The sequence below is a fragment of the Drosophila virilis genome, chromosome X, assembly GCF_030788295.1.
Source record: "Drosophila virilis strain 15010-1051.87 chromosome X, Dvir_AGI_RSII-ME, whole genome shotgun sequence".
NCBI lineage: Eukaryota > Metazoa > Arthropoda > Insecta > Diptera > Drosophilidae > Drosophila > Drosophila virilis.
In genome coordinates this window covers 13419127-13446607 of record NC_091543.1, presented here as the reverse complement: position 1 = coordinate 13446607, position 27481 = coordinate 13419127, and the positions used below count along the sequence as shown (strand labels likewise).

The 27481-nt window shown below is 42.3% G+C and overlaps 2 protein-coding genes across 2 annotated transcripts; both read right to left on the bottom strand.

Annotated features, from left to right (window-relative positions):
- Nucleotides 1-2534: 2534 nt before the first annotated feature.
- LOC6636176 (protein mab-21-like) lies at nt 2535-6870 on the bottom strand. Its single transcript, XM_002059526.4, has 3 exons — nt 5690-6870; nt 4022-4575; nt 2535-3932 (listed from the first exon to the last, which is right to left on the bottom strand). The coding sequence occupies exons 1-3, from the start codon at nt 5890-5892 to the stop codon at nt 3583-3585; spliced, it is 1107 nt and encodes a 368-aa protein (XP_002059562.1). The 5' UTR covers nt 5893-6870; the 3' UTR covers nt 2535-3582.
- An 11597-nt stretch (nt 6871-18467) lies between these two features.
- mab-21 (nucleotidyltransferase mab-21) lies at nt 18468-25288 on the bottom strand. Its single transcript, XM_002059524.4, has 2 exons — nt 24074-25288; nt 18468-19565 (listed from the first exon to the last, which is right to left on the bottom strand). The coding sequence occupies exons 1-2, from the start codon at nt 24819-24821 to the stop codon at nt 19216-19218; spliced, it is 1098 nt and encodes a 365-aa protein (XP_002059560.1). The 5' UTR covers nt 24822-25288; the 3' UTR covers nt 18468-19215.
- Nucleotides 25289-27481: the final 2193 nt, after the last annotated feature.

Genomic DNA, 27481 nt, shown 5'->3' with positions numbered 1-27481 from the left:
TTCCGGGCAGAGGAAAAAAGGAAAACAAAAACAAAAAGCAAAAGGAGTAAATTATAATACAAAGAAACCGCTTGCGGTCATATAGAGCACTAATTTAAATATCATTAGTAAACAATTAAAACAAAAGGAAATCAACAACAGCAAAAAGGAGTCCAAAAGGACGACGTTAACAATGCGGCATTATCGCATGCCGCCTGTCAACGCGCGCCACGCCCACAGGCGTTGGCCAGCAGCAGCAGCAGCAGCAGCAGCAGCAGCTTACATAAATGTCACAGCCGGCGCAGAGTGCGAGAGAGCGAGAGAGCGAGAGAGGGAGAGAGGGAGAGAGGGAGGGACAGAATAAGTGCGAAGCGTGGACAGAAATCAAAGGGCGACATTTTCTGTTTTGGCTTTACGCAAAGTTGTGACAGCTCCAAAAGGATTGCGAACAACAGAAAGAAAAGGATTGTGTTTTTTTGTTTTTTTTTTTTTGTTTTTTTTTGCCTCTGTGTATGGCCAGGGGGGGCGTGGGGCGTGGGCTGTGGGCGGGCGCGTCGGCTATTGTGCTGTTGTTTTTGCTTGGCATTTACTGTTAATTGCATTCCATATATAATTTGTCAAAACACAAGACAAACCAGACACCCGCCCTATTTCTCTCTCTCACTTACTCTCCCCTCCCTGTGAGTTGAGCTTTTTTTTTTTTTTATTTCTAGTTTATAAACGTGCCTTATCCGCGCACGTGGGCGCACAGCCTGCGGCGATTCGCATGGTCCACATTGCCAGACTGCCGCGGACACGTGCCGCTGCACTCCCCGCAGTCCGCAACCCCTGCTCAACCAGCAGCAGCAGCAGCAGCAGCAGAAGCCGTCGGCGTCGACCGCAAGTCACCTGATGATGCTTTTCCCATGCCAAAGTCTGCTGCTGCTGCTGCTGCCACGCCCCCGCCCATTGCAGAGCTCGCTTGCATGCTTAAGCACAGGGGCGTTGCTATTTGTGTTTGTCTGTGTGTGTGAGAGTGTGGGGGGGTGGGGGGGCTGTTATGTTATTATGGCATGTTGGTTAGCTAAGGTTAAGGCAGTGACGGGAGCGGGGGCGGGGGCGGGCTATGCATACAATATGCTTGTAATATGATCCTGCGTGCTTGAGCATAATTTGTTATTTTAGCTATCGCATTATGCTACCTCTGCAGGCCCCCTTCCCAACCCATTCCGCTGCCCCTCCCACTTCTGATTATACTACGCACTTCGTAAAATATATTTATACGTAAATGGATTTCTCTCTTGTCTCTTAACATTACAGCGAAACGGAACATCTTTTGTCAGCCACAGCAGAACAAAAAAAACAAACAAAAAAAAAACAATGAGAAATCAAAAAAAAAAATTAAGTAAAACCTTTCTAGTCGGGTGTGGTTGACTAGGAGATACCCTAAATTCAACTGTAGCACGACTGTGCTTCTTTTCTTAAATATTTTCGGGTATTGCACGATCTTTACGTATCTATAGCTAGTCATATATACAGCAAATCGATAACGATTTTTATCGAAACTATGATAATTGGGAAAGTTATCGATGATTTGAATATAGGAGAGGTTATGTTTAAATTTCCTTACTTTTACCTCATATAGTTCCCGACCAAATGACAGATGGACTTACCTGTTGCTGCTGCTGTTTCCCCCGTCCCCTTACTTTGCGACCAACTTTCTGCTACTTTTGCGTGTTACATACATTTGCACAAAACGAATATAGCCGTTTTCTGTGCGTACAGGGTATGAAAACAGCAACGAAAAATATCGATTACATTCGCTGAAAACTTTTGTCTGTATTCCGCCACAACAAGCAGGCGAAGAAGAAGAAGATGATGAAGAAGAAGCAGAAGCAGGCAAAGAGAAGAAGAAGAGTGCATTGGAGCCCCGAATAACATAACCATAAATAAGGGTAATAAAATTGATGCTCAGTTGTCGCTGCAGCTGTCCTGACTAAGAGCAACAAATAAATTTGTTTGCTTTTGTTTTTGTTTTTGTTTTTGGCGATCCGGCAATACTCATAACATTAACTCAGCGTCCAATACCAAAGCAAACCTCATCCAATCCCAGTCGCATCGCATCGGATCGAACAACTACCAACTTTTAATGAGCTGAACTGCGATCACGAAGAGATCCGAGAATGGAAGTGCACTTAATGCCCATCGGGGTTACAGGCCTTGGAAATTTTGTCACAACATGATGCCACAATTCGGTTTATTGAAGGGTTTTTGAAGGTAATATCTGGCATGACATGAGGAAAGCAGAGGTAGGCCCTTCAAGTAAGAGAAAATACTATATTTCTTGTTAAATAACACATAAAACAGCAATAGATGCTGTAAAATGTACGCTGAATCAGCATGTGCCGCAGCATTTGCAGATGTATTGGTGAATCTGCGCATTTCTCACATATGCAAAGCCCTGAGCTGCATACGTGTGAGCCGTATGTGTGCAAGCTTTTGTGCATGTATATGTGAGAATGTTATTGATACGATTTTCGAGCCCACAAAAGAAATGCCATCAAATATATGGTATATATAACTGCCTTGGGCTATTTTAGAATTTATTGCATTCAACTGTTTCTTAAGCAATCTACAAATACAACAATTAATTAAAAAAAAAAAAATAGATGAAAGAATATGGCTTACATTAAATATTATAATTTAAAGGGGAAGACAAATATTAATGCATGTTCGATGCGAATATTTCTCTGTTCTTTTTACTTGTAACTTTTAACTTTCTTATTTTTTCAGTCAGACATGGGGATAAACGAATATCTTGATATCTAAATCCATTGTATATATATTTATATACATATATGTATGTATGTACATATGTGTAATTTAAGTAGGTTCTTATCGTATACAGCTGCGTATGTATGGGTGTACATACATATATTACTTACAGCGAGTACTTAAATGAGTAAGTACTCAATTTCGATAATGAGAGCGCATTCGCTTACACTTGAGCACACTTGCAAAGCAAAGCCGACAAATGCTCTTTTTTTCTCTATTCCTTTTGTTGTTGTTGTTGTTGTTGTTGTGACTGTTTGTGTATCGCTTTGTTTTGTTTTGTTGTTTCGCTGTTGCTGCTGTTGCTGTTGCTGGCATTGTGTTTGGCCATAAGGCGAAACATGCTTAAAGCGGCGAGTTATTAAAAACAATATTCGCCGGATAAGCAGCCAGGCGTGCAATGGGCATAAAGAAGCATCAGCAGCAGCAGCAGCAGCAACGGTAACAGGCGGCAAAAGAGTCGAATTTGGTTTGAGGAGTGGGCAATGTGCGGCTTATCTCTCATCTTTGCATTAACACTTCGGCTTTTCGCCGCTTGCTATTGTTGTTGCTATGCGCACACACACACAGGCACGCACGCAAACACACACACACACACACACACACACACAGACAGACATGGCACAAAATGGCAGCCACTGAGGGCATTTCGCTTATCAGATCAACGCAATCGCCGCGCTGTGACAATGAAAATTTAGCACCTTGAATCATACAAACACACACACACACACACACACACACACACATACCGTCTCTCTCTCTCTCTCTCGCTCTCGCTCTCTGTTGCAGCGCTTACAATTTCTCAAAGGCATTGGCATTGGTGAGCATCTCACGAGTCAAACGCCAGACCTGCTTGGCAGCCTGCTCGAGGGCGCTGGGGGATTTGCCCTTGAACATATCGAGGCTGGGCAGAAAATAGTGGGGACAGCGTCGATATTGGAGGCAGGAGATTAGCTGCAGGAATATACCATTCAAACGGTCCGCAATGCAGCTCTCGTCCCACTCAAAGTCACGCGGATGCTTCTCGCACTCGTAGAGCAGCAGATTCTTCAGGTGATACGCGCTGATCGGATTGCCGGGCAGCTCCAGGTGACGGTCACGCAGTGTCTTCAATATGCTCAGGCAGCGACGACGGCAGCCACCTTTGAAGATTCGATCAGATTTTTCAATTGCCATAGATTGCAGGATCTTCCCCTCTCTCTCTCTCTCTCTCTCACACCAACTCTCTTACCTTGCAGCAGGCGATTCTCGGCCTCGAAAAAACTTAGGACCCAAGCATCGCCCTCCATGCTAGCCGCATTGTTGTTCTTGTTCTGCATAATGATGCTCTCCTTGGAGAGCAGATCGAAGCCCTCGGTCTTGACCTCGGCCACGATATTGGGATGCGGCCAGGGTATATGCGGCATGGGCCAATGCGCCGCCGATCGCGGCCAGATGCCGGAGCATTTGAAGGCCGGCGTTATCTGTACCACAAAGCGCTCCCTGATCCGCAGCTTCACCTCGGTGGTGTCTCCAATCATCTTGACCATATCCCGATAGATGCTCTTGTCGCACGCCTGCGCCACCAACGTCTGGAAGCGGGCGCGAATCTTGCGCGACGACAGATAGCCCGAGGCGGTGATGAACTCCACCCAGAGGGACATGGAACGCTTGCGTCCGTCGCTCAGCTTGAGCACCGCACAGCCGGGCAGGGTGCCGTCGTCCACAAAGTTGAAGACGCCCATCTGGTTCAGGTAGAGCACGATCTCGAACTCATTCGGCGAGATCACCTCCACGCCCTCGAATCTAAAAACCGAATAAATACATATTAGTGCTTCCTTGATCTTCGATCCGGACTCCAACTGGCTGCCATTCGGATCTGCGTAATTCCGGCGTCCGACGGCTGTCATCGCTGCCAACAACAACAACAACAACAACAACAACAACAACACGTGCGATCCTCAATCGCATTAAAAACATGCAATGTCATCCCGTCAAGTCATGCTATTCGACTCCAGCTCAATCCCGCTATCGATATATGTATACTTATTATGAGCTCTCAGCTCCTGCATATCATAATTAATCCAAGTGTCGTTAATCTCGGCGTGATATCTTCCAACGGAATATCTAATTTCGGGTGACTCTTTCTAAGTATTAAATATTCCAATCGATAAATTAATCTACAAAACTGTTCCGACTGATTGACTGACTGATGGAATAACTGACTGAATGACTGATTGACTGACAAATGAAACACAGTCCTAGTCTCAAGGTCTAGAAAGCAATAAGTTGTACTTTATATGACGGCAAAGGGATTTTCAAAAGTTCCATGCAAAAGCGTGGAAAATTGGTGGAAAATTGCATAAAACATTTTAATATATCCTTCGATTAGCATGCAGCTCCTCTTTAAAGATCTTTGTGAAAATTCATTTGAGACGTATTTCACATCCTTTCCGGTTACGAATGAAAGGGCAAAGGCTTTAAGTTCATTTAAAATTATGGAATAAATACGTGGCGGGAAATGGATGGAAAAGTATTGTTTCCAATTTGAAATAGCCTAAGGAGAAAGTTTATTTTTTTTTTTGCAATCGGATGCTGATATTATTATTGGTTGAGAATAATACTGGATGGGCTGCCCGACGGATGGTAGTATATTCATATTTAAGAAACGGCACTATATTCTAGACTAAGGATTATGAATATGTATTATCCTATCTATCTATGCTTTAAGACCTGATCTGGAAGTGCGCATGCAAGACTTTGCTTTAGTATATAGCTATAGAAGATCGATATGATTTTCAATAGATCACATTCTTGTGGCAAATAGTCTATGTCGCTGGGGGTAAAGAGATGCAAATCTGTTATCTGCTCTGTGTTTACTTTTAATGCCCGGCTCAATAGCTGAAAGTTGTCCACTCACCTGCCATTGCACTCGACCAGGCTGGATATGAAGCGCGGCTCCTGCAGCTCCACCTCCTTGAGTATGTCCTGGACAATTTTGCAGATCTCTCGAATGGCCGTTGCCGTTTTGAAGATGCGCGCCTGGACGCGTTCGGCGCTGAAACGATTCAGCTGGTAAATCATGCGCGTCTGGGCGGCCATCATATCCGGCGGCACCAGCATCTTGCCGAGATATCGCTGAGCCGAGTCAAGTCGAGGCCCAAAGCTGGCGGCTAACAACAAACGGAGGCGCTGTCGGAGTCGGAGTCGAGAACGTTGACAGTGGGCCGTGGATGATGCCAATTATGCGAGCTACCAGAAATTGGCAAACGGAATCGGAAACGGGCGTCCAAGTGGGCTCGGGCTCGGGTGCGGGTGCGGGAGCGGGTGCGGGAACGGGAACGAGATCGGGATCGGTATCGGGCGACACACAAGACAAAGGAACAATTCAATTGTGAGTTACGTTGACAGCCCAAGTGGCAACAATGGGCCGCAAGTGGAGCACAGCGAAAACTCTTGTATTCTTTGTATTTATATAGAGCTTTTTTTTTTTGTTGATTGTTTTGTTTTTTTTTTTTTTTTTTTTTTGGGTTGCGGCCGCGTATCTGTTGGATAGTCGCTGCAGCGACTGGATCTGTATCTGTAGCTGTATCTGCAGCTGTATCTGTATCTGTATCTGTATCTGCACCTATATAGCTGTTGCTGCTGCGAATATCGGCGCGGATTAGCCGCGATTGCGTTAATGCGGATGCGTTATGGCGATGCCGGAGTCGTGTTGTCTTCTTGTCGTGCCTGTCGAATGCCTGGCAACGATGCAAAACAAACACTCGATACCGATTCAAATGAAAAGATACGCAACGCTCTCGACATCTACCGAGTTCCAGTCGCAGTCCGAGTCGGAGTCGGAGTCGTAGTCGTAGTCGTTGCTGGCGTTGTAAATCTCGCGGATATTTACAGCTTTGGCAGATAAAGCGCTCGGCCCCAACACACAGCCTCGGGCGCTAAAAACTGCAACTCGTTGTTGCGCTCGCTCTGCCCCTGTGTATGTGTGTGTGTGTGTGTGTGTGTGTGTGCGTGTGTGTGTGCATCCGCCATCTCATGAATGGACTATGAGTACACCCACAAAAGCAGCTGCAGCAGCGAGCACAGATACAGCCACAGATACAGATACAGATACAGATACAGATACAGATATAGATACAGATACAATTGCAGTTGCAAATACAGATGCAACTGTCAACGTGTCACGTGACACTGGCCGCGTGATTGTCGCCTGGTCTCGTGCCAAGCCACAACAACAGCAGCAAAAACGAAAAATCAATAAGATACTGTATCTGTATCTGTAAGATACATAACTGCACAGAGCACAGCAACTGCAAAACGAACTGCGGCGCTGACTAATCACGCCTCGTGAATGTATCTGCCACGCCAGTATCTGTGTATCTGTAGTGTCCGTGTGTGTGTGTGTGTGTGCATGTATGTGTGCTGTATCTATGTGCGCGCGCTGCGGCATTGGCTGTGGCTGTGGCACAAGCTCCGCCCACCAGAGCTGAGATACACACGAGCGAGCGAGCGCAAGGGGCCCGCATGCCGTCGGCCTGTCGCCCTGTCGCCCCGTCGGGCAGTCGCTGTCACGCTGCGGCGCGCTCTTTGATCTCTCTCTCTCGCTCTCTCTCGCTCTCTCTAGCTCTGTGTGTGTGTGTGTGTAAATTTAATTTGTTAAATACATTTTGTGCCAGACGCCGTCGTACACGAATTGTGTGCAATAATTTATCTGAAATGTGCACTCATTTAGCAACGAGCAGCGAGCAACCCTCGTCCAACGACAACGGCGATATCTTTATATCTCACGGATACACGAACACACGAAAAGTTTTACATTTCACAGATACATTCCCAATCACACCACAGATACACAGCTACACACATTCATAAATATGTCGCCTGGATTAATGTGCCAGTTGGCAATTTTTGACAGCGTTGTTCCAGCCAAACGAACGCTGTCTGCCAAGCAACACCCCCCCCCCCCCCCTCCCCCTTCACTACTCTATATGCACCCTCCCCACCTGAAATACCCCCTTCCCAAGTTAGGTACATAAAAAACATAAAATATCCTATGCCATACACAAAAATATCTTTAACTAAACCGATTCATAGCCAACCGCTGCGTCACCTTCGAATCTCTTGCAGACCGCTTGCAAGACATGTCTTCCGCATTGTCATCGTGGACTAGATCAAAGCATTCGTCAAAATTTGTTTTGTTGCTTTCAATTAGATGGAAATCTTTTGCATTTGGCACTAATTCAAATTGATGGCAAACATAAACGGAAAACAAACAGCGCATAAAACATGAAAAACATTCAAAAACAAATAGAAAATTATTTAACTAAATGCCGAAATTCAAATGCCCTTACAGACATGCAGCCGATCTACTTTAAACCAAAATGCTTGGTGATTTTCTGCGAGAGATTTTCTTGAAGAAGTCAAATTCTTTGTATTCCAACTATCAGATAAAGTAGTCTGATCGGGCGAGAAAAATTCTCTTGCCAAAAATTCGAAATATCTTCACATAATTTGAAATCTCAGCTTATTGTATACACTTTATACATGTATACATACATTGAGTACCTGCAAGTTTTTAAGTTGATCAAGAAATAAACCCAGTAGTTATTTAAGAAATAAGAAGGTGTGGAAAAGGACTTAGGGTATCTTCCAGTCGATCACGTGTGACTTGTTATATTTGAATTGTTCATAACTCGCTTCGCAATGTTCCGATTTTGATTCGCTTGAACAATTCGAGCACGCATCATTTTGAATTTATGTTACTTTCTTATCAATCACACGATTACCAACAGATATATACATATATATTTTTTCATACATCAATTATAAGTGAGCCACAACTATTTGGAATAGAGCAAGAGCTAATATTTTAAACTTATCAGAGGTCAATTTGTCGATGCTTTGTTCGATTCCGGAAGCGCTTTTATTGATCAGCATATCATTGTCTATGTCAACGATCTATTACCCACCCCCCCTCCATCCCTTCCTAAACCACACCCCCCGCCCACTTATTGTGTAATATATATGTTTGTCTTGTGATATACGAGCGTCTATTGGATTTCAATTTGAACGCGGAGTGGATCAGTGAAGGATCGCGGCCAGGTGGGAGCGGTGTTAACAGCAGCGTTTGGTTGATTTTTAGCGCGGGATTTCCACACACACAGACAGAGAGTGAGAGAGACCGAGAGAGAGAGAGAGAGAGAGAGAGAGATAAGAGTGGGCATATCTGCATAAATTTAAAACAAAGGGCGACACAGACGGGCGGACAGTGAAACGTCGCGACAGACGGACACAAAGAGCAGCAAATGGTAAAAAGTGGAAACGAGCATGTACTATAAATTTGTGCCCCTGTGTGTGTGTGTGTGTGTATGTGTGTGTTTTTCCCGTATTTATATATCTCTTAGATCTTGAAGAAATTTGAATATAATTTATGTGCAATCGTCGCGTTTTTCGGTTGGTTTATTTGCTTGCCCTGCCCCGTCCGGCTGTTGCCCCTGCTCCAGCCCGGGCCAATGCTGCCCCTTGTCACAGTCCCTGTCGCATTGGCTCGGGCTCTGGCTCTGGCTCTGGCTCTGAGCCCGGATCCCCGGTTCGCTTTGGTCCCAAATGAAGAACGATCCATCCATCTAAACGTTTGTCACTTGCTGCGTTGTCGCCGCAACGTTTGTCTTTTCGCTGGATCCGCCAGTTCTGCTCCTTCGTCTCTTTTGTCTTTGCTGTTGTTGCTGCTGCTGCTTCTTCTTCTTGCCAGTTGTTGTTGTTGTTGTTGTTGTTGGTTAAAAAGCGAACGTCGTCGCCCGTTGACCATCAACGCAGTCGTTTATCTTGTAGATACATCGCCCTGTCCAGCTGAGCGACCAGCCAGAGCTGCCCCCAGTTTCTATGGAAAAGAACAATAACTAAATTTCACATGCAACCAGCCAAAGTTATGCCCGTGTCTATGGATCCCAACATACTCACACATCACATATCAACCATATCAACTATCTTTGAGCAATTCGCAAATCTAGCTAACGTTTTGGCTGCCATTACAATTAAGAATCCACTTAAATCGTATGGCCAATTTATCTCTATAAGCACCATAAGTTAAATTTAAAAAGTCACTTTATAATTCATAGATTTAAGTAGTCGGGCATACCATAAACCTAATGTGAATACTTTAATTAGACAACAGGGAAGCGTGCTCTACACAAATACACACAGAAGCATGCATGCTTCTTCTTTCCCCTTAGCCGCACGTTATACGAATATGGAAAATGTGTTGTGTACAAACTACAGATATTTGGGCAGCAATATATAAGTATCTGTGATTGAAAAATATTTAAATGATTTTAAATGAAATAGAACCACAACAAATTATTATAATTACATTTTGCAGCTCTCCTTTGACATTACATTAGAATAATGTTATTAGCCGAATGTTATGGAGCGCTGTTACTAACAGGTTAATAGTTACTATAATTAATTGTTAGCACTCTTGGTAATTAGCAGCAGCCTGTTTATGGGGAAAAATGAATTAAGTTTTTAACATTGTTGCAAACAGCTCGCTGTTATGTAACATAACGAGCCGCTGTTAGCATAACATTTAACATAAGGAGCGCCATTTGCAAATCTGTTGTATGCATTTATCATTTTGACTTTCTATGCGTCATGTCCAGCTTGGGGGCACATGTGCTGAATTCATAAGGATGGATTAACCCTCAGCAAAGCTTAGCTCATTTTTGCCCCGCACATCCCTCTGTCAACCCCTTTGGACTAGCCACAGCTGTGTTGGCCATGCAAGAAGCATTCGCTAAGCGGATTTGCATTAACGCTCGGAGCCATTCAACTCGTTAATATGTTGCATGTGGCACACACACGCAGGGTAAATGGCGTGGACATCAATGAAATAATAACAACCGTAAGCCTTTGCGCTTTTTGCTTAAGTACAGGTGACATTTGACTACTTTATTGAATTATGACAGCGAACAAATCAGCGACACGTATCCAACCAGATCCTCCAGCCCCCAGAGCGGTCAATCAGTTATCTTCTTCTTCGGCTTGTTTTTTTTTTTTTTTTTTGAAATTTATTTTTTTTTGTCTGGGTGCAGCAGGCTCTGGCCCGAACGCTGACTGGGGCCCTGTGCAGAGCCTCATTACGCATGCGCCGCGTTGCGTCGAGTCCGGAATGATGATCAGAGGCGATCGACTGATCAAAACTCTGTGACTGGATCCGCAGAGACTCTGGACATTGCCTAGTTGTGTACATGTGTTTCGCGTTCCACTGTTTGGAATACTAATTACGCTCGGCAATGAGTGCAGCACATATGTATTGATAGCCCTCCTCGAACTCTGATCATTTTCCGATCTCTTAACTTACGATCTTGACGACAAGTGCACGCTAATCACGCAATGCTCGCAAGAGCCCAGAGACGGAGGCGGAGGCAAAGGCGGAGGGGGGCCAAGCCTTAAAAGAAATAATATCATAATTTATTGTTACAGTCTCTCTCGCTCTCCCACGCTCGCTCTCTCTCTCTCTCTCTCGCACTTTCTCTGGGGATCGCTCTCGTCGATTCTCATTTCAGACACGTACTCGAAAATCGATCTCAATTTCGTAGTTCAGATATCACGCGCACAGACCTCGACATTGTTGCTGTTGTTGTTGTTGTTGTCCCGGGCAGGCCACGTTCCACATAGTAGCCAGACCCTATTCCCAGGCCCAAGACAGGCCTTCTCCCCTCTCCTGCATATATCCATAAACATATATATGTGTATATAGATATATGGCCAATATATGCGACTGGCCAAGGCGGCGGCCCTTTTCAAGCTGCGATGATCACGTTGACATTTCGCTTGGCGATTGCGCTGGCAGCGGCAGTGGCAGCGGGGGCGGGGGCGAGGTATAGGGACGGTGTGGGGCGGCAAGGGTGATGCATAGGGCGATGGGGGGTGGGGGGGGGAAGGGAAAGGCTGTTGACATGTTTGCTGGCTGTGATTGATTTAGGGCTCGTTGGCTGCTTTTTGTTTTCCGCTGAAGCGCAGCCGTTTGAACCCATTGTTTTTAACCAAAAATGGGCGTACGATTGTCAGGAAAAAGACGACAACAACAACAACAACAACAGCAACAACAACAACAACAACAACAACAAAAACATTCCTGTTTGGAACTGGGGTTCGGCACCAGGTTGATGGCTTGCTGAGATTCGAGATTGGAGTTGGGTTGGGATTCGGGTTATGGCTTTGGATTTGGATTGCGAAGACAAGCCCGTATTGCAGAGATAAAGCTGGATTAGTGGACCACATAATGCAATGCATCAATGTTTCATCATTCCACAACAAGTTAATGAGCCACAATTTCTATGAAACTCGCACAGCTGTTGTCCAATAACTTAAGGAGCCACTTTGCATTTACAGGGTATATTTGTCTTTTGGCATGTGTTTCATAGATTGTAATTTATATTATTATGAGGACCTGCTCTGTTTAAATGGAGGCCTTGCTGGCATTAACATAATATTTTCCAATTCATCTGACAGCTTGTGTTTTGTTTCAATTGATGTGAATTAACAGGGTATAATTATGCTTAGCATGCCCTTCTGCACAGAGTAACACATTTTATTGCAGCTCAACATACGCTGCACTGATTTCTGAGTTTCAATGGGTCTTTCGGCTGGTATACCCTGGTAATTACGGCTGCCATGTAAGCGTTTCGCAGTTGCCGTCCGCTCCGATTCGCCGCTTGCCCCTCGCTCCGCCGCTCTTCCCGTCGGGGGGACGCGTTGCGCACTGCTGCCTCGCGGCGCTTGTGGCTGAAGCGTATTAAATTAATATTTGCTTTTTTGTCAAAAGGGTATAATCAAGCACCCTGGCGATGACAGGCTAAGGGGCTCTAATTACAGCTTGTTAACCTGATGCACCGGCCACACAGGTCGCAGGCTCACTTTGCTTCTCGCTGCTGCCTCCCCAGCTCCTCAGCTCCTCACGCCAGCTGCGCTCCACCCAGCAGAAGAGGCTGCCTCCGTTTGTGCCCCATTCCGTTTATGCTAAGTGGCAAGCGCCGACGCGACGCAACGCAACGCAACGCGACGTCACGTCACGTCACAGCGCAGCAGCAGCAGCTCATCTTTTGGCGGACTTAAGGCAATGCACCACCCCCCAGACTGCTCCTCCCTCCTCTCCATGAGCACGTTGGTTGTCAGCCACTGCAGCTTGATTGAAGCCCGCAAATTAAAATTGCCAAGCCGGTTGGTTTTTATACCCTTGTGGAAGGTATTCGAAATTCGGACACGAATAACAGAAGATAAAAATATATTCTTGATCAGCCGATATCTGTCGATATAGCAGTTTCTCAGTTGCAGCCTGGGCTGGACTGCAAAGGATTACTTTGTCCAGTTCTTGCATGAAAAATCTTTTCATTTTCCGTAAGGATGTCTCAACTAAGCTGCATTAGTCGCGCCCTGATCCTTACCTAGAAGCTAAATCTGATTCACATCAGACCGCTATATCATATAGCGCACTATATATTTGGAATCGGTAAGCCTTTATTTTTGATAAGGGTATTCATTTCATTTTTGTATCAGATATTTTAACAAGGCTCAGCATTTGCGAGTTCTTCTGAGCCTTCAATCTATAAGGGTATTCAATGTTCGGCTTACCGATAATAATCGTTCTTTCTCGATTTGTTTTGCTTTTATTATACCCTGAACCCATTAAAAATGGGTATAAGGGTATATTGTATTTGTGAAGGAAGGAAGCATCTCCGGCCCATAAAGTATATATATATTCTTGATCAGCATGAATAGCCGAGTCGATCTAGCCATGTCCGTCTGTCCGTCCGTCCGTATGTCTGAACGCAAGGATCTCAGAACCTATAAGAGCTAGAGACTTGAAATTCGATGTAGGTGCTCGATGTAGTGCCTGCGCAGATCGAGTTTGTTTCCGATAATCGATAACTTACTCCGTTTCCAAGCAATCGATAAAAATCGATATCGATATCCCGTTTTTTGGGAAATTTTGGTAAATAATAAGAGCTAGAGTCCCCAAACTTGACATATAGCTTCTAAAATAGAATATATATATGCATTTGTTGTTGGAAGAAGAGGGTTCAGGGTATCCCCTAGTCGGGAGCTCCCGACTAGAGCCTCTTACTTGTTTTTTTTTTTGGTGTGGCTCGAATGCAATTCTCACGATTTGGCAGAGACGCATCATTTGTTCTTCATTTGTGTTTGTTCCTCAGAGTAGCAACAGCAGCAGAAGCAGCAGCATCATCATCATCATCATCGTGTAAGCTGCTCATTTGGGCGTTGCAAGACACACGGGATGCCGGAGTCAAGATCCCAGATTTGAGATTCGCAAATCGAGGTTCAAGCTGTGAGCTTCCAACTCCGGTTTGCAGCAGCGGCTGATCAAATTAACCATTTAAATAAAACATTTGTTTTGATTTTCGCTTACAAAAACGAAAATGAATGCCAAAGCTAAGCCAGGTCCGGGCCAGGGGCACCGGCGGAGTACGCTGATGCCGGTTGACAGGCGTACACACAAATCCCTCCTCGCCGCCTCCAGCTGCAGCTCCATTATGATCGTACACTCGGACCTTTGAGAACTTTAATTCCAGATTATCACAGCATTTACTCGTACTTAACCCAACGTAGCTGAAGAATCATCAGTCGCCGCTTCAATTACCGAAAACTTAATGCTCTTACCTGTACATTCGTCCCATGACATGGCAGATACAATCGATCTTGGCTAAAATCAACGATATTTAGCTGGAGTACTTTTTCCGATTACAAAATTCGAGGTTCTATCTATCTCAATTGTTATCGATAAAGTTGCCTGATTTCGTTCAAACTTGAAGACATTTGGGAAAGACGCGAACAAGCTTCAAATTCTTCATAGAGAGAAAGAGAGAGAGAGATCCCTGCACTCACTTGAGAATGTAGATTCTAGTTGGGAGTAGTCCCAACTACATAATCTGAAAAAAGTATTCTTATGCTTCGATTGTTTTAAAATTTGCGCAGCTTTTAGATACTATCCACTTTTGAACTTGGCTGGAACTTCTAATTTTTAATGAATTGAAGTTCTCATAAGCTCTAATATCGATATTTATCGATTTTGAGCAAATGAGTAAAGTAATAAATAGATTGTTAAACGGGAAACAACATAATAAACACTTGAACTACTCATTGAAAGCAGAAAAGCGACATAAATGAGTTAAACATTCCACAACAAACATGTAAATAACATTTTGCGAGATGCGTAATACGCGTTACGTATCGGGGAATAACAAATTGTGTGTTCAAAATGTGATTATGAGATGGTCATAAAAATTTGCTTCTGGCCATTAAATGAATATAAATTGCATCGAATTCATTAAGACGCCAAAAAACAAGGGCAACAAGAAGAAGACGAGGCAAAGCTGGCTAACAAATTGGCCCCAACTGACATCTGGTGATGATGATGCCAATGGACAGGCGACAGCTCGAATGGTTCTGCTGGGGCCTAAAGGAGTCAGCTGCCGGACTGGCGAGCTGAGGGATGGGCTGTGGGCTGCCGAAATTATCATTTATTAATTGTTCTTTAATTTGTGTGGGAAGCGGCAGCAGCAGCGGCCCAAAAATCCAACAGCCAAAAAAAAAATCAAAAAATTAAGAAGAAAATAAAATGCCCAGCGACCGCAAACAACAACAAATAATAAATATTTGTTGGTCATGTTTAAATGCAAATGGAATCCAATAAACAACAACTCATTAAAAAAACGCAACCAGCCGGCTGACGACCCGATCCGCCAGACGCCACCAATCTTGACGCCCCCCAACCAAATCCAAGCCAAGCCAAGCCAAGCCAAACGCTTGCCGCATAATTGGCTAAAAACGATTGACCGCCCACAAAAATTAGTCAAGTGGCGCAAACAGGTGAAACAAATAGTGTTGTGGTCTATCCGGTTTATGGCTGAATTCAGAACACGAAAGCGACAAAGACGGAGGAACATCGTAGTGCGGATATGTTCGGGTCTATTTGAAAAGGTTAGGGTTTCTACTCACAAACAATATGCTATATAATACGCTATGACCGAAAATTCCGGCCTTGAGTCCCCGTTTGAACAGATTGTAACTATATCCAATACTTGATATATATATATATATATAATATTCTCGCAGCCCTGCATGGGAGTGTGCTTGACAAACATGATGTTATGTGGCCATGCAACAGGTCGCAGGCTCAAATTCAGCGGCGAGTCGCCGGCTCAAACTCAGTTGCAAGCAAATTTGTGGATATGGGTTAGAAAATGTCAAGATGCGGGTTGGCAATTGGAGTGGATATGTAAACGTCTGTAAGTGTCTGAAATGCAGCAGGTCACCGGCTCAAATTCACCGGCCAATTAATTGTCTAGCATGGGAAAAGGCATGAGTTGGCAATTTGTGTGGAAATGTATACGCCTTTTAGTTTTGCGAGCGTCGGACTAATAAACGGCAGGTCGCTGGCTCAAATTCAGTAAATGTCAATATGCATAAGGGATATCTAATTTACCAATTTTGTTAGACGTTTGTATTAGTAATTGAGCGTTGGATTAGGAAGCGTAAGGTCGCTGGTTCAAACTCATAGCTGGCTAAATTTAGGTACGGAGTGGATCTGCATACGTCGACAGCGCTTGCATTTTGATCATTATTTGCTTCCGACCCGGCGACGCCGGGTAATTGCTTCAAGTTTTTTAAGTTTTTCATGACGCAAAGCAACTGAAATTTGTCGAGCCCGTGATCTAATTCCTCTAATCAGACCTGATTTGAGGCCGCAATTGAGCCATAATAAATATATCCTCATGTGGATATATAAACTTAATAATTTAAGCAGTCGCCGGTGCAATAAGAGATTAACATTTCACTTGATGAACTTGTTAAACCAGCATTATTGGAGCTAACAATAGATTGAAACATTCACAACATGTATGTATATAGATATATGTATATACTACATATTTAGGAACAATATTAATAAAAGTGCGACGTGCTATGGGTACATTTTTGAATAATATAAAATCAAGGCTCGTACATGCATAAATCAAGAGAAAAACAATAAAAAATAATAATATATTAGAGTATGTACGAGCATGTAAAAGCAAAGAAGCGACAGTAAATGCAATGACAACAATAACCCACTTTACGGATCGTAAACGAGCGTGCTCGACTAGCAGATGCCCTGTAGTTAGCCACGAACGGGGCAGCAAATACATAAAAGGAAATGTGAAACAATTCCTGAGCAATTCGTGTCTTCATCCGCCGATCGCCATGAAATTGGACTGTTAAAGAGTTTACATGAAAAACTTAACTATTCCTAAGTATTAATTATTATCCGATCAACCTGAAATTAAGAACTTAACGAGTAGACGTGAAGAACTGAACGTATACAAAAAATTAGAGCAATATCTGTTGATTTTTGCATAGTTTTGAATATTGTCAAATGGAACTTCATATAGAGATGCATTTAACTGCAGGTTAAATATGTATGCCACCCACTTTATAAGTACAGGGAACCAAAGGCATGAAGAGAATCAACGTTGGAGAAGTTAAGTAATTTAATTTATGAATGGCATTCAATTTAATTTGACTGTTATGTCTGTTGCCTGAGAACGAAACTCACACGTGATCCAAATGCTGTATGCGCTGTCAGTCGCCGTCAGTCTCAGTCCAATTGTCCACTCGGATGGCTGTTTGGGCCGGGCTCAAAGTGGGCCGCCGCCTCTGTATATACAATATTGCATATTATGGCCATGTTGGCGATCATTTTGCGACAATTGATTTAAGGTTTATTGGGCATTTGTTTGCTTCGGTCTGCGAAAATTTCTTTAATGCGCCATTAAAATGCGCAACGTGTTGACAAACGAACCTCTGGCTGTCAGCCGCAGACATGTTCGACAATTGAAAGCCTAGCAATATTTTTTGTTTGTTTCTTTTCATTTGCAATATCGACCTGAAATTTATATCGATTGCCGAAATTGGCGCACGTCGCCAAACGCAGCACTTCAAAGTAGCGCCCCGGAGCCACCCGGAGCTCGATTATTATTCAAATGGCAATGTTAACTGGGCATGTTATAGTTATGAGAGCAGCTTCTAATATATTATGTATATATTATGGCTATTACATGGATTAAAGCACGTTGTCTTCGCCGAGCTCTGTTTTCTGTGTACCTAATGTTAAGCAGCTGTTAAGTGCGTTGTTATTAGCATTTGTATGTTAAGTAGAGCAGCTGTTAGTGCTAATTGTGATGGACATTCACAGAGCTTGTCTGGCAACATTTATAAATATTTATGCCGGGCTTCTTATTAACTCGATTCGACAGCTGTCCAAAAACAGCTCACAGTTATTGCCAGCTGTGAGCTGTGCTAATCAGCTGTTAGATTAACAGACAAGTTATTACGATATGTAACATACATTATGTTAAGCACTGCATGTTATGTTAATTAACTGTTGCCTGCAACATATGTATGTTAGGCATAGCTGCTGTTATTTAAATTTTTCTGCTCTGTTATGGACTCATAACAGTAATAGACAACATGTTTGTTTTGTTAACAGGCACTTCTGTTAACCTACACTGTTAGTTGACTATGTAAAGCAGCTGTATCCGCTAGTAAATGATCGAATTAAAGCATTAAAAAATCATTTAGCTGAAAAAAAGTGAATAACATTTGTTTTAACTCAACCAACAATTAAAACTCAATTGCAGTTTGTTGAAAAAAACTTAATTTTTTATTGACTAAACTCACAAGAAAAGCAAAAAACACAAATAAATAATTTAAACAGAAAAAAAAAATATATGTTTTCACTTCGTCTTCTACGTCTTCATTTTACATAATTTGCAGCGCTATTTAATTGTTGCTCAGCTTAAGCTAAGTACTTTAGCTAATTTTATTTGCCGCTTGGCAAAATTATTTGCGAAAAAAAAAATATTCATATATATCTAGATATATTTAAGTGTAGTTCAGTTGATATAAGTACTTAGGTTTGTGCGTATTTTTGCTGCTGTTATTTGTATTATACGATAAGATCTATTTAGGTATTATATATATGTATATATATATATATATATGTGTGTGTGGTTCAATTAAATATAGGAAACTCTGTAAGCGGCGTATACTTTTCGAAAGCACCTAAAAACTAAACAACTTACTATCTATAAAAATATCAAATAGTATTTGGGTTAAAATTTCCGAATTATGTACCTCTCTGAGCGTATACCCCCTAGTTCGCTAGCCCCCGAACTACGACAACTACCAACTAATTGTATTGGGCCACATTGTGCGGCTTTTGTTTCTAGCTCGTTTCCCCGACAAACAAACAAAGAACGAAAAAAATAAAAAAAAATAAAAATGACAAAATCATAAAGAAAATAAAAAAATAAAAGAGAAAAGGAGAGAGAGAGAGATAGAGAGAGAATCGTTGTGTAAAACCATCTCACAAATTTGTTGGGATCCCTACAACTCCTCCAGGCAACGCACATTGGTCAGCATGATGCGCGTCAGGCGCCAGACCTGCTTGGCGGCATTCTCTAGAGCACCGGGAGACTTGCCCTTGAAGAGATCCATATTGGGCAGGAAGTAGTGCGGACAGCGACGGCACTGCAGGCACGAGATCAACTGCAGGAATATGCCATTGATCCGATCCGCAATGCAGTTCTCCTCCCACTCCATCTCCCTCGGGTGCTTCTCGCATTCGTAGAGCAGCAACGTTTTCAGATGGTACGATGTTACGGGATTGCCCGGCAGGTCCAAATGGCGATCGCGCAGTGTCTTCAATATGCTAAGGCAACGACGGCGACTTGCACCTGCAACAATTGATATGATAATATAGAATAAATGTTAGATAATTAATAATATTAGTTGCTAAGTTAACTTTTAGTTAAATCATGTGCCGTAAAGTTATAAATAACTTTAGATCTTAGATAGCCGGAAGCTATCAAATTATCATCAATATCCAAGCTTACCAAGCACCTGTTAAAATTAACAGCCACTTTAGCATGTAGTCATATTCGAACATAAAGACTGACAAGCAGTTTAACATTTGACTGTTAGTTTCAGCTCTAATGCTAGCTTTTGCTTGCTAGTTATCAATCCAACGCCTTCGGGTTGCCAGCTACTTGACATAGCGTTGCCATACATGCAACAACTTAAACATTTGCTTGACAAGAGCTCGAAAACAAGTCTGTTAACATGAACTTTGACAGACAGGATGTTGTTTCTCAAGCTCTGGCATTATACCCATTTAGTAGATTACTTCTGATCAAGCATGTTTATGCCCAATTACTCATTTGAATGGCACTCAAGTGTCCGAAATGTTTTGAAATGTAGAAAATATTTATCAAATTTGATAACTGAGACTTCTTCAAGTACGTGCAATAATTGTGCCGCTGACTAATTGATTTCTTAAAAAAGTTGTCTTTAATTTGTTGATAATTGATCGAAATAACCCCCTAACAATCAGTTTCAAGGTGCCAAATTTAGGCCTCGAAACATATTGTGAACCGGTTTGATTGATCAACCCACGCCACAGACGTCAGGCAGCACATAAATCATAGTCTTCGAGTGTCAGCACGGCTAATCTCAGACTGTGCCCGATAATCATGTATTGAGTACATTGATATGTGCACTTATTATGGGCTATATAGGTAACGCTATACCCAATAAACATGCATGTTAGTCAGATTGGAATACTTGTAGTTTCGGAATAGGGTTCTATTAAATGAATCGCAAATGGGACTGGGTCTAAGTTACTACTCCGACTTATACTTCAACTGAGAATTTAAGAGAAGCTCTCCTAAATTACTCTTAGAAATTCTACTTTTTGGACTCGACAAAATTCGGATAAGATAAGGGTTTAGGGTTTACCTATGAAATTGGAATCTACTAATTTAAAAATAGAAACAACAACAAATAAAATCATAAATGATATCGATAACGATAGAACTGTACATAAAAGTGCCGCGCATATTGTTTTGAAAATATAAAAATATGTAAAGGATAGAAAACGATATACTTATCGAAAGTAGGGGAACATATTAGATCACAATAAGCGATAGACGATTTCCGATTGGCAAATTATTTGTTAAATGTTTTAAGAAGTTCGAAATAAGAACAAACAACAGAAAAAGAAGCTTATGGAATGCACAAATAGGGAAGTACGATGCAAAGAAGAGGTCATTTACATAATCGATAAACAATATATATCGTTATTGTATATCGATTATATAAATGTTCTATTTATTCGATATATACGATATATGTATATCGTTGTTGCATATTAATTATGTGAATGCCCTCTTTATACGATATATAAGCTATACTTATATAGTTATCGTATATCGATCATGTTAAATTTCTCTTATGCGCTTCGTACTTGTATGCTAAAGTTGTCAGTTTCTGTATGGATACGATCAAAGCACAGTCGCTTCATAATTGAGCACGATCGTATTCGAACCAATCTTAAGAACATCCCAATGATGATTACATATCCGATAAGAGTAAGCGATCAACGATAACGATAAATTGATAGATGTATGCACAATGAAACACCGCCTCATTAATATGCTATAGAATTTCTAGAATATAGCCAACATGCATATAAGAAAGACTCATCGAATGTGACAATAGAAATCTGATAAGCGTGACAGCAGCGTAATCGATAGACGATAGCAATAACGACATTGTAATAGATACAGTCACACTGACAGTTGGTCAAAGCACGATCGCAGCTAAATTATTATGCGCCAGCTCATTAAATTAAATGTCAAGACGTTCCACTAAGATCGAAGATCGAAGATTGAGAGAGTTTGGCCCGAAAGACGGAGCTGACAACAAGGCGCACGAAATGAATGTGAGCAGGGCTTGAGATTTGATTTCGATTTGGGGTCTTTGGTTAAATAGTTAAATATTGATTTTTATTTATTTTATATTTTCTTGTCTTTGGTATTCGCTTTGTCGTCTCTGGTGGCTTTTTGGGTTTTTGTTTTAGTTTTTGTTTTGGGTAGCTTCTTGCGGCCGGCGCGCCGTTGTTTTATTTATTTGCTGACTTTATCTAATCGCCGAGATTTAAAATATTTATAAAATCGTTTAGAAATTTATTTATGGCTCATGCATTGCCAATGTTGATATCTACAAAACCAGTTTATTGACTAACCAACTAACCGCTGCGCCGCCTTATAGCAGTGATAGCGACTGCGTCTCCGACTGTGACTCCGACTGCGACTGCGTTTATCTGACTCAGATCAGCGGATTTGTGCGCGTGGAGACATCGGCCCAAAGGCGGCCGAATGGGCTATCCAATAGGCCAGCTTTGTCCATTCGATTAGTTTCAGTCAGATTTATGATCGTTGGCGCTCACAGGGGCCATATCTTAGTTCTTATCTCTTACGCTCCGATAAACGGATGCGTTTTGCTCTGCGAGCTGCGTCGATTGGCTGCTTAAGCAACTCGACTTAATTGAGTTTGATTGACAGCTCAGGTGATCAGTGATCGTTAGAAATATTCAACGTTTAAACTGATCTATAGACAAATCGACATATTCATATGCAGACACTTGCGATTAGCCATCCATAGATACCTGTTAACAGTGTCAAAGAATCTGTTCGAATGTTGATCGTAGCCAAGAAATTATTCTGTAAAATCCACTTTAATATAATCTATACTTTGATCACTTGTTCCCGACTATCAACTGATCTTTGATCACAATTTGATCAGGTCCTTACCATCATGGGCTTGTTTCCAAGCATTATTTAAAGTATTCGCTGATCAATAACTAAAGAATGATCGCGCCTTAATAACATATCCCGAGAAATTTTAACAGTGCAAGCTGATCTATAAATCTCTTTAAAAGATCTCAATTGGATTTGCGATCATGCGCTAGTTATCAAGCTAAATCAAAACTAAATCAGGGCATTGCGATCGTTTGCTGATCAGCTAACTGATCTGTGATCATTGAATAAAAATAAAATATACAAATAGTGAGTTGATGAATGAGAGATTTCTTAGTCGATGACTTATCGATCGTGTAGTTGCGATCAGTTGCATTCAGCGAGTGCTCTTTGCCCAAGAGCTCGATCAGCAATTCAAAACACCATTCAAACAATTATTAAATTGACTATTCAAATTGCCAACTGATCAATGAGATACTTTCATTTGATCACTTATCGATCATGTCGTTGCGATCAGTTGCAATTTACTCCTTGGACTTGGGATCAAACATAACGTGAGAGTCAATTTAGGTGTTTGACTAGCATGGAGCTTATCGAATGGATCTGGGAAACAAGCAGCTAAGATTCACGTCGCCCAGTGGCACATATACATATCTTTTGAGTACGATCATTGCCACCTGATTGTGTGTCGTGCTGCCAGACCGAATGCTTAATTTACAAGCAATTATATCAAACTACAGTCGCTGATTTGTTGAAAATAAATCAATTAAATTTAAGTGTGTCACTGATTGTAAAAACGTTAGCCGCACCGTTGACAGGGAGCTGACTTCTCGACTGTGACTGGCGTGGGAGAGGGGGTATAGCGGGGAGAAGGTAGAGGGCTGAGCAGTACGAGGTGCCCGAATTTGTAGTACCGATTTCTAAATTAATTTACAACCGGATAACATTTATTTTTGTGGCTTGGTCTTAAAGAGCTATTTGGTTTAATCAAAAACTTGGTATTGGGGCTTTTTTTCATTATTATTTTGGGGGTACGCAGGTAGGTATACGAGAGATACGCACAAATTGGTTGTGTACTTTAGCAATGGGTAGAAATAGGTAAAGGTACATTTTACAAACAGAATAAAATCCATTCTTGAAGATTTGAGAGAACTATAAGCGAAGAAACAAGAGATTCTTTGACATTTCAAAAAAATAGAGAAGTTTAGATTGAAATGGAGTTAAACAAAAGTATTTGAGAATCGAAGAAATATACTTCATAATTATTTCCCAGTTAGGATTACTAATTATTGGAAATAGTCGAAAAACATAATAATTGAAAGTATTTTTGCGAATCGAAAATCAAAAGCAAAGAAAATCTTTCCAAATTGGATGCCCAAGGAATTTTATTATGATCAATGATACTTCTAGTCTCTCTATGCTATACAAAGATATGATAATATTTTTGCTAAGGGAATTTTTGAAAAATACAGAATCTACATAGAAGTAAATTAATTAGTTGAAAGAACTTTGGAGTATTTGAAATACTTTCTAAGACAACTTGAAATTATAACAGCATTATTATGAAGTGCTTATTCGATATATGGGAGTATTAGTTGGGATTCTTTTTTGCCGACGGCAACGTGAGGTAACCGGGAAGAACTCACCTTGCAACAGACGATTCTCGGCGTCTGTAAAGCTGAGCACCCAGGCATCGCCCTCCATGGCGGAGTTCTTGCCCTGGAGCGCGATGCACTCCTTGGAAAGCATATCGAAGCCCTCAGTCTTAACCTCTGCAACAATATTGGGATGCGGCCAGGGTATGCCGGGCAGCGGCCAGTGCGAGGCCGAGCGTGGCCAGAGGCCGGCGCACTTGAAGGCGGGCGTGATTTGCACAATGATGCGCTCCCTGATCCGCAGCTTCACCTCGGTGGTATCGGCGATCATCTTGACGATGTCACGGTAGGCGCACTTGTCGCAGGCCTGGGCCACCAGCGTCTGGAATCTGGAGCGAATCTTGCGCGCGGACAGATAGCCCGAGGCGGTGATGAACTCCACCCAGAGGGACATGGAACGCTTGCGTCCGTCGCTCAGCTTGAGCACCGCACAGCCGGGCAGGGTGCCGTCGTCCACAAAGTTGAGGACGCCCATCTGGTTGAGGTAGATGATGATTTCGAACTCTGTGGGTGAGATCACTTCCAGGCCCTCGAAGCGCCCGTTGTAGTCGTTTAGGGAGGATATGAAGCGGGGCTCCTGCACCTCGACCTCCTTGAGCACATCCTGCACGATGCGACAGACCTCCTGGATCTGTTTGTGGATCTGCGCCTTGCGCACCTGCACACGATCCGCACAATATTTGTTCATTTGATAGACCATCTTGGACTGTGCCGCGATCATGTCCGACGGCACCAGCATTATTGACCCGGGCGACGACGTCGTGACGGTTTCTTTTCCCTCTACTCTTCTTCTTTTTTTTTATCGATTACTTTTTGTTGGTAGCTGTTATTCAAATATATCTTTGCTTTATGTGGCACGGAACAGTTTTTGCATATTTTAGATACACTTTTCTGCTTCTTCGTGTTGCTTATCTTATGTTTTGTTTTCTCAGGCACACCATAAAAAAAATTATAAAACAAAATGCAATTGTTTCGATATTTGTTTCTTAATATGTACTTTAATACAATTTAATTTATTTATTTTTTTTCACGTTGCGAACGACGGCGGCGGCTTTCGGTTACTGTTACTGTTACTGTTACGATTTCACGTGAAGTCACAGCTTTGCGTTGAGTTCGCACGCGTCGCAGTCGCAGTCACAGTCACAGTCGCAGTCAACTCGTGTCGCGTGTACTCGCGCCATCAACTCCAAGACATTGACTGATTTCGTATGGCGTGCACGCCGCAAGAAAAGTATCTTTGCCAGCCACAGCCGCAGCCACAGTCGCAGCCGCAGTCGCAGCGCTGCCCAGTCTCCATCTCGCAACTCCCCAATGAGTTGCCGGCAGCAGCAGCGAGTGTGAGCGAGTCAGCACTATCCATGGCATTCAATTGTGTGCTGCCCAGTTAGTGAGCTCTCCCTCTCTTGCTCGCTCTCTCTCTCTCGCTCTCTCTGCCGAACCGGCAGTGGTGGTGAGAGCGTGCATAATGGCTGAGCGTGCTCAGCAACTCTTGCGCGTATATGCGTGTGCGTGTGTGCGTTCGCTTTTGTGTTGGTTTCTTGTGTTTGTTTATGCTCTTTTGATTGTTTGTTTGTTTGTTTAATAAAGCGCTATAATGGCGACCACATTGCGCGAGAGCGAGAGAAGCGTGAGAGTCTGCCGAGAGAGTGCTAGTCTATTGTTATTGCAATTTTACTTTCACTCATTGAAACGACACACACACCCATCCACCCCTTAAATGCAACCCCGTCTAGTCTATCGTTTTAGCCGTGTGCTGTCGCTGCACGTTTTTATTTGCTTCTGTTGCCGTTGTCGCTTGGCTCCGCCCCTCATGCGCTCAACCACACACACGCACACCGTTGCAGCCGGCATGCGGCGCTCACACAGATAAACACCAATACACACAGGCAAAGGCTTTGCGCTCAGCAGTGTTTTATGTGTGTGCCTACTCGGGGTTGCCTTGTGGGTGGTGGTTGAGCATGGGCTGTTGTTCTTGTTGTTGCTGCTGTTGTTGACTGGCATTCGCAGTTAAATAAATATGTAGCAGCAACAGAGGCCCTACAGTGGCCATTAACATGTGTGATTTATGTTAATATGTCTGCAGGCATTGCTCAGAGCGTAAATACACGAAATAATTGTTAAATAGACATAATATGAGAACTGTGGTGCTGTTTTCTTACAAAACTTAGTAAAGTCTTAAAGGGAAAAACAGCTAGAAATTAGAATTGATCAAAAATTGTTCAGTTCTTAAATTATTTTTAAGTATGTCTATATGTTATACATTTAATTGACTTCAAGATTCAAGAGTACATTTTAGAATAGAATTAGCAAAATAATATTTTAGCAATTGGTTCTTTTTATCGAGCGACCACTGTGTACATTCTATGTACATTCAAAATTCAGGGTTCTTATAGATGTGATTTATTTTAAAAATTCTATAAGCATCCCTTAATTATAAATAAAACATTCTAAGCATTTCTCATCATTCGTATACATATTTAACATTTATAAAAAAAAAAAGAAGCTGAACTGTTAATATGAATGAATGAATATGAATATTATTTATAAATCAAAGATATGCCAAATCAAATACAGATGTTATTAAAACTGAAATACTAGATATGACAGTATCTATAGTCATCCAAAGTTTGTTCACTATGCCCAACTTTACAGAGACTTAACATACATATGTTAATAATACAACATAGTCTCAAAGCAAGATTTTTTAATATAAATTTAAATAAGTGCTGAATTTGAAAAAGCATAGCAGAGTCTTAATTTTAAAATGGGCTATTTTAACAATTGTACATCTTGAGGGTCGACGTACCATTCTGTCCAGTTTTCTGCCATTAGGAAAAGCAACATCCTCCGCAATAAGTCCTATATCTATACATTATTTTACCTTTAGCAGTACCGTATTAATGCATAGCTAATGTGATTAATGGTCGCTTAACACGAGCTGCCAACGTGGCTCTGGCATGGACCTGGCCAGTGGGTGGCGTCTTGGGGTCAGAGGGCAGCACACGATGTGAGAGAGGGGGAGCGAAAGAGAGGAAGAGATGGCTGTCATATCTGGCTTTTTATGCACAGTCGGGCAACATTAAGTTCCACTTTAGAGAGTGGCAAACAAATTATTATGTATAATTCAGTTTGAACTGTGTGCCGGAACCTGCATTAAGATAAAGCTAATTAACACCTCAGCCCTCGGGGCACGGGCACGGACCCGATGCCGTGCGGCACCCTAATAGCCACCGCCCATAAGTTCAAGACTAGACTAAGATGTTGTATTATATATTTTTTTTTTTTTACCACATGCGTCTATCATTTTTCTTCGTCTGACTACATAGGCGATAAGCGAATGCGAATGGAATGGAGAGCTCTGGACTTAAGCGTAGAAACTAGTTGCAGAGAGAGAGAGAG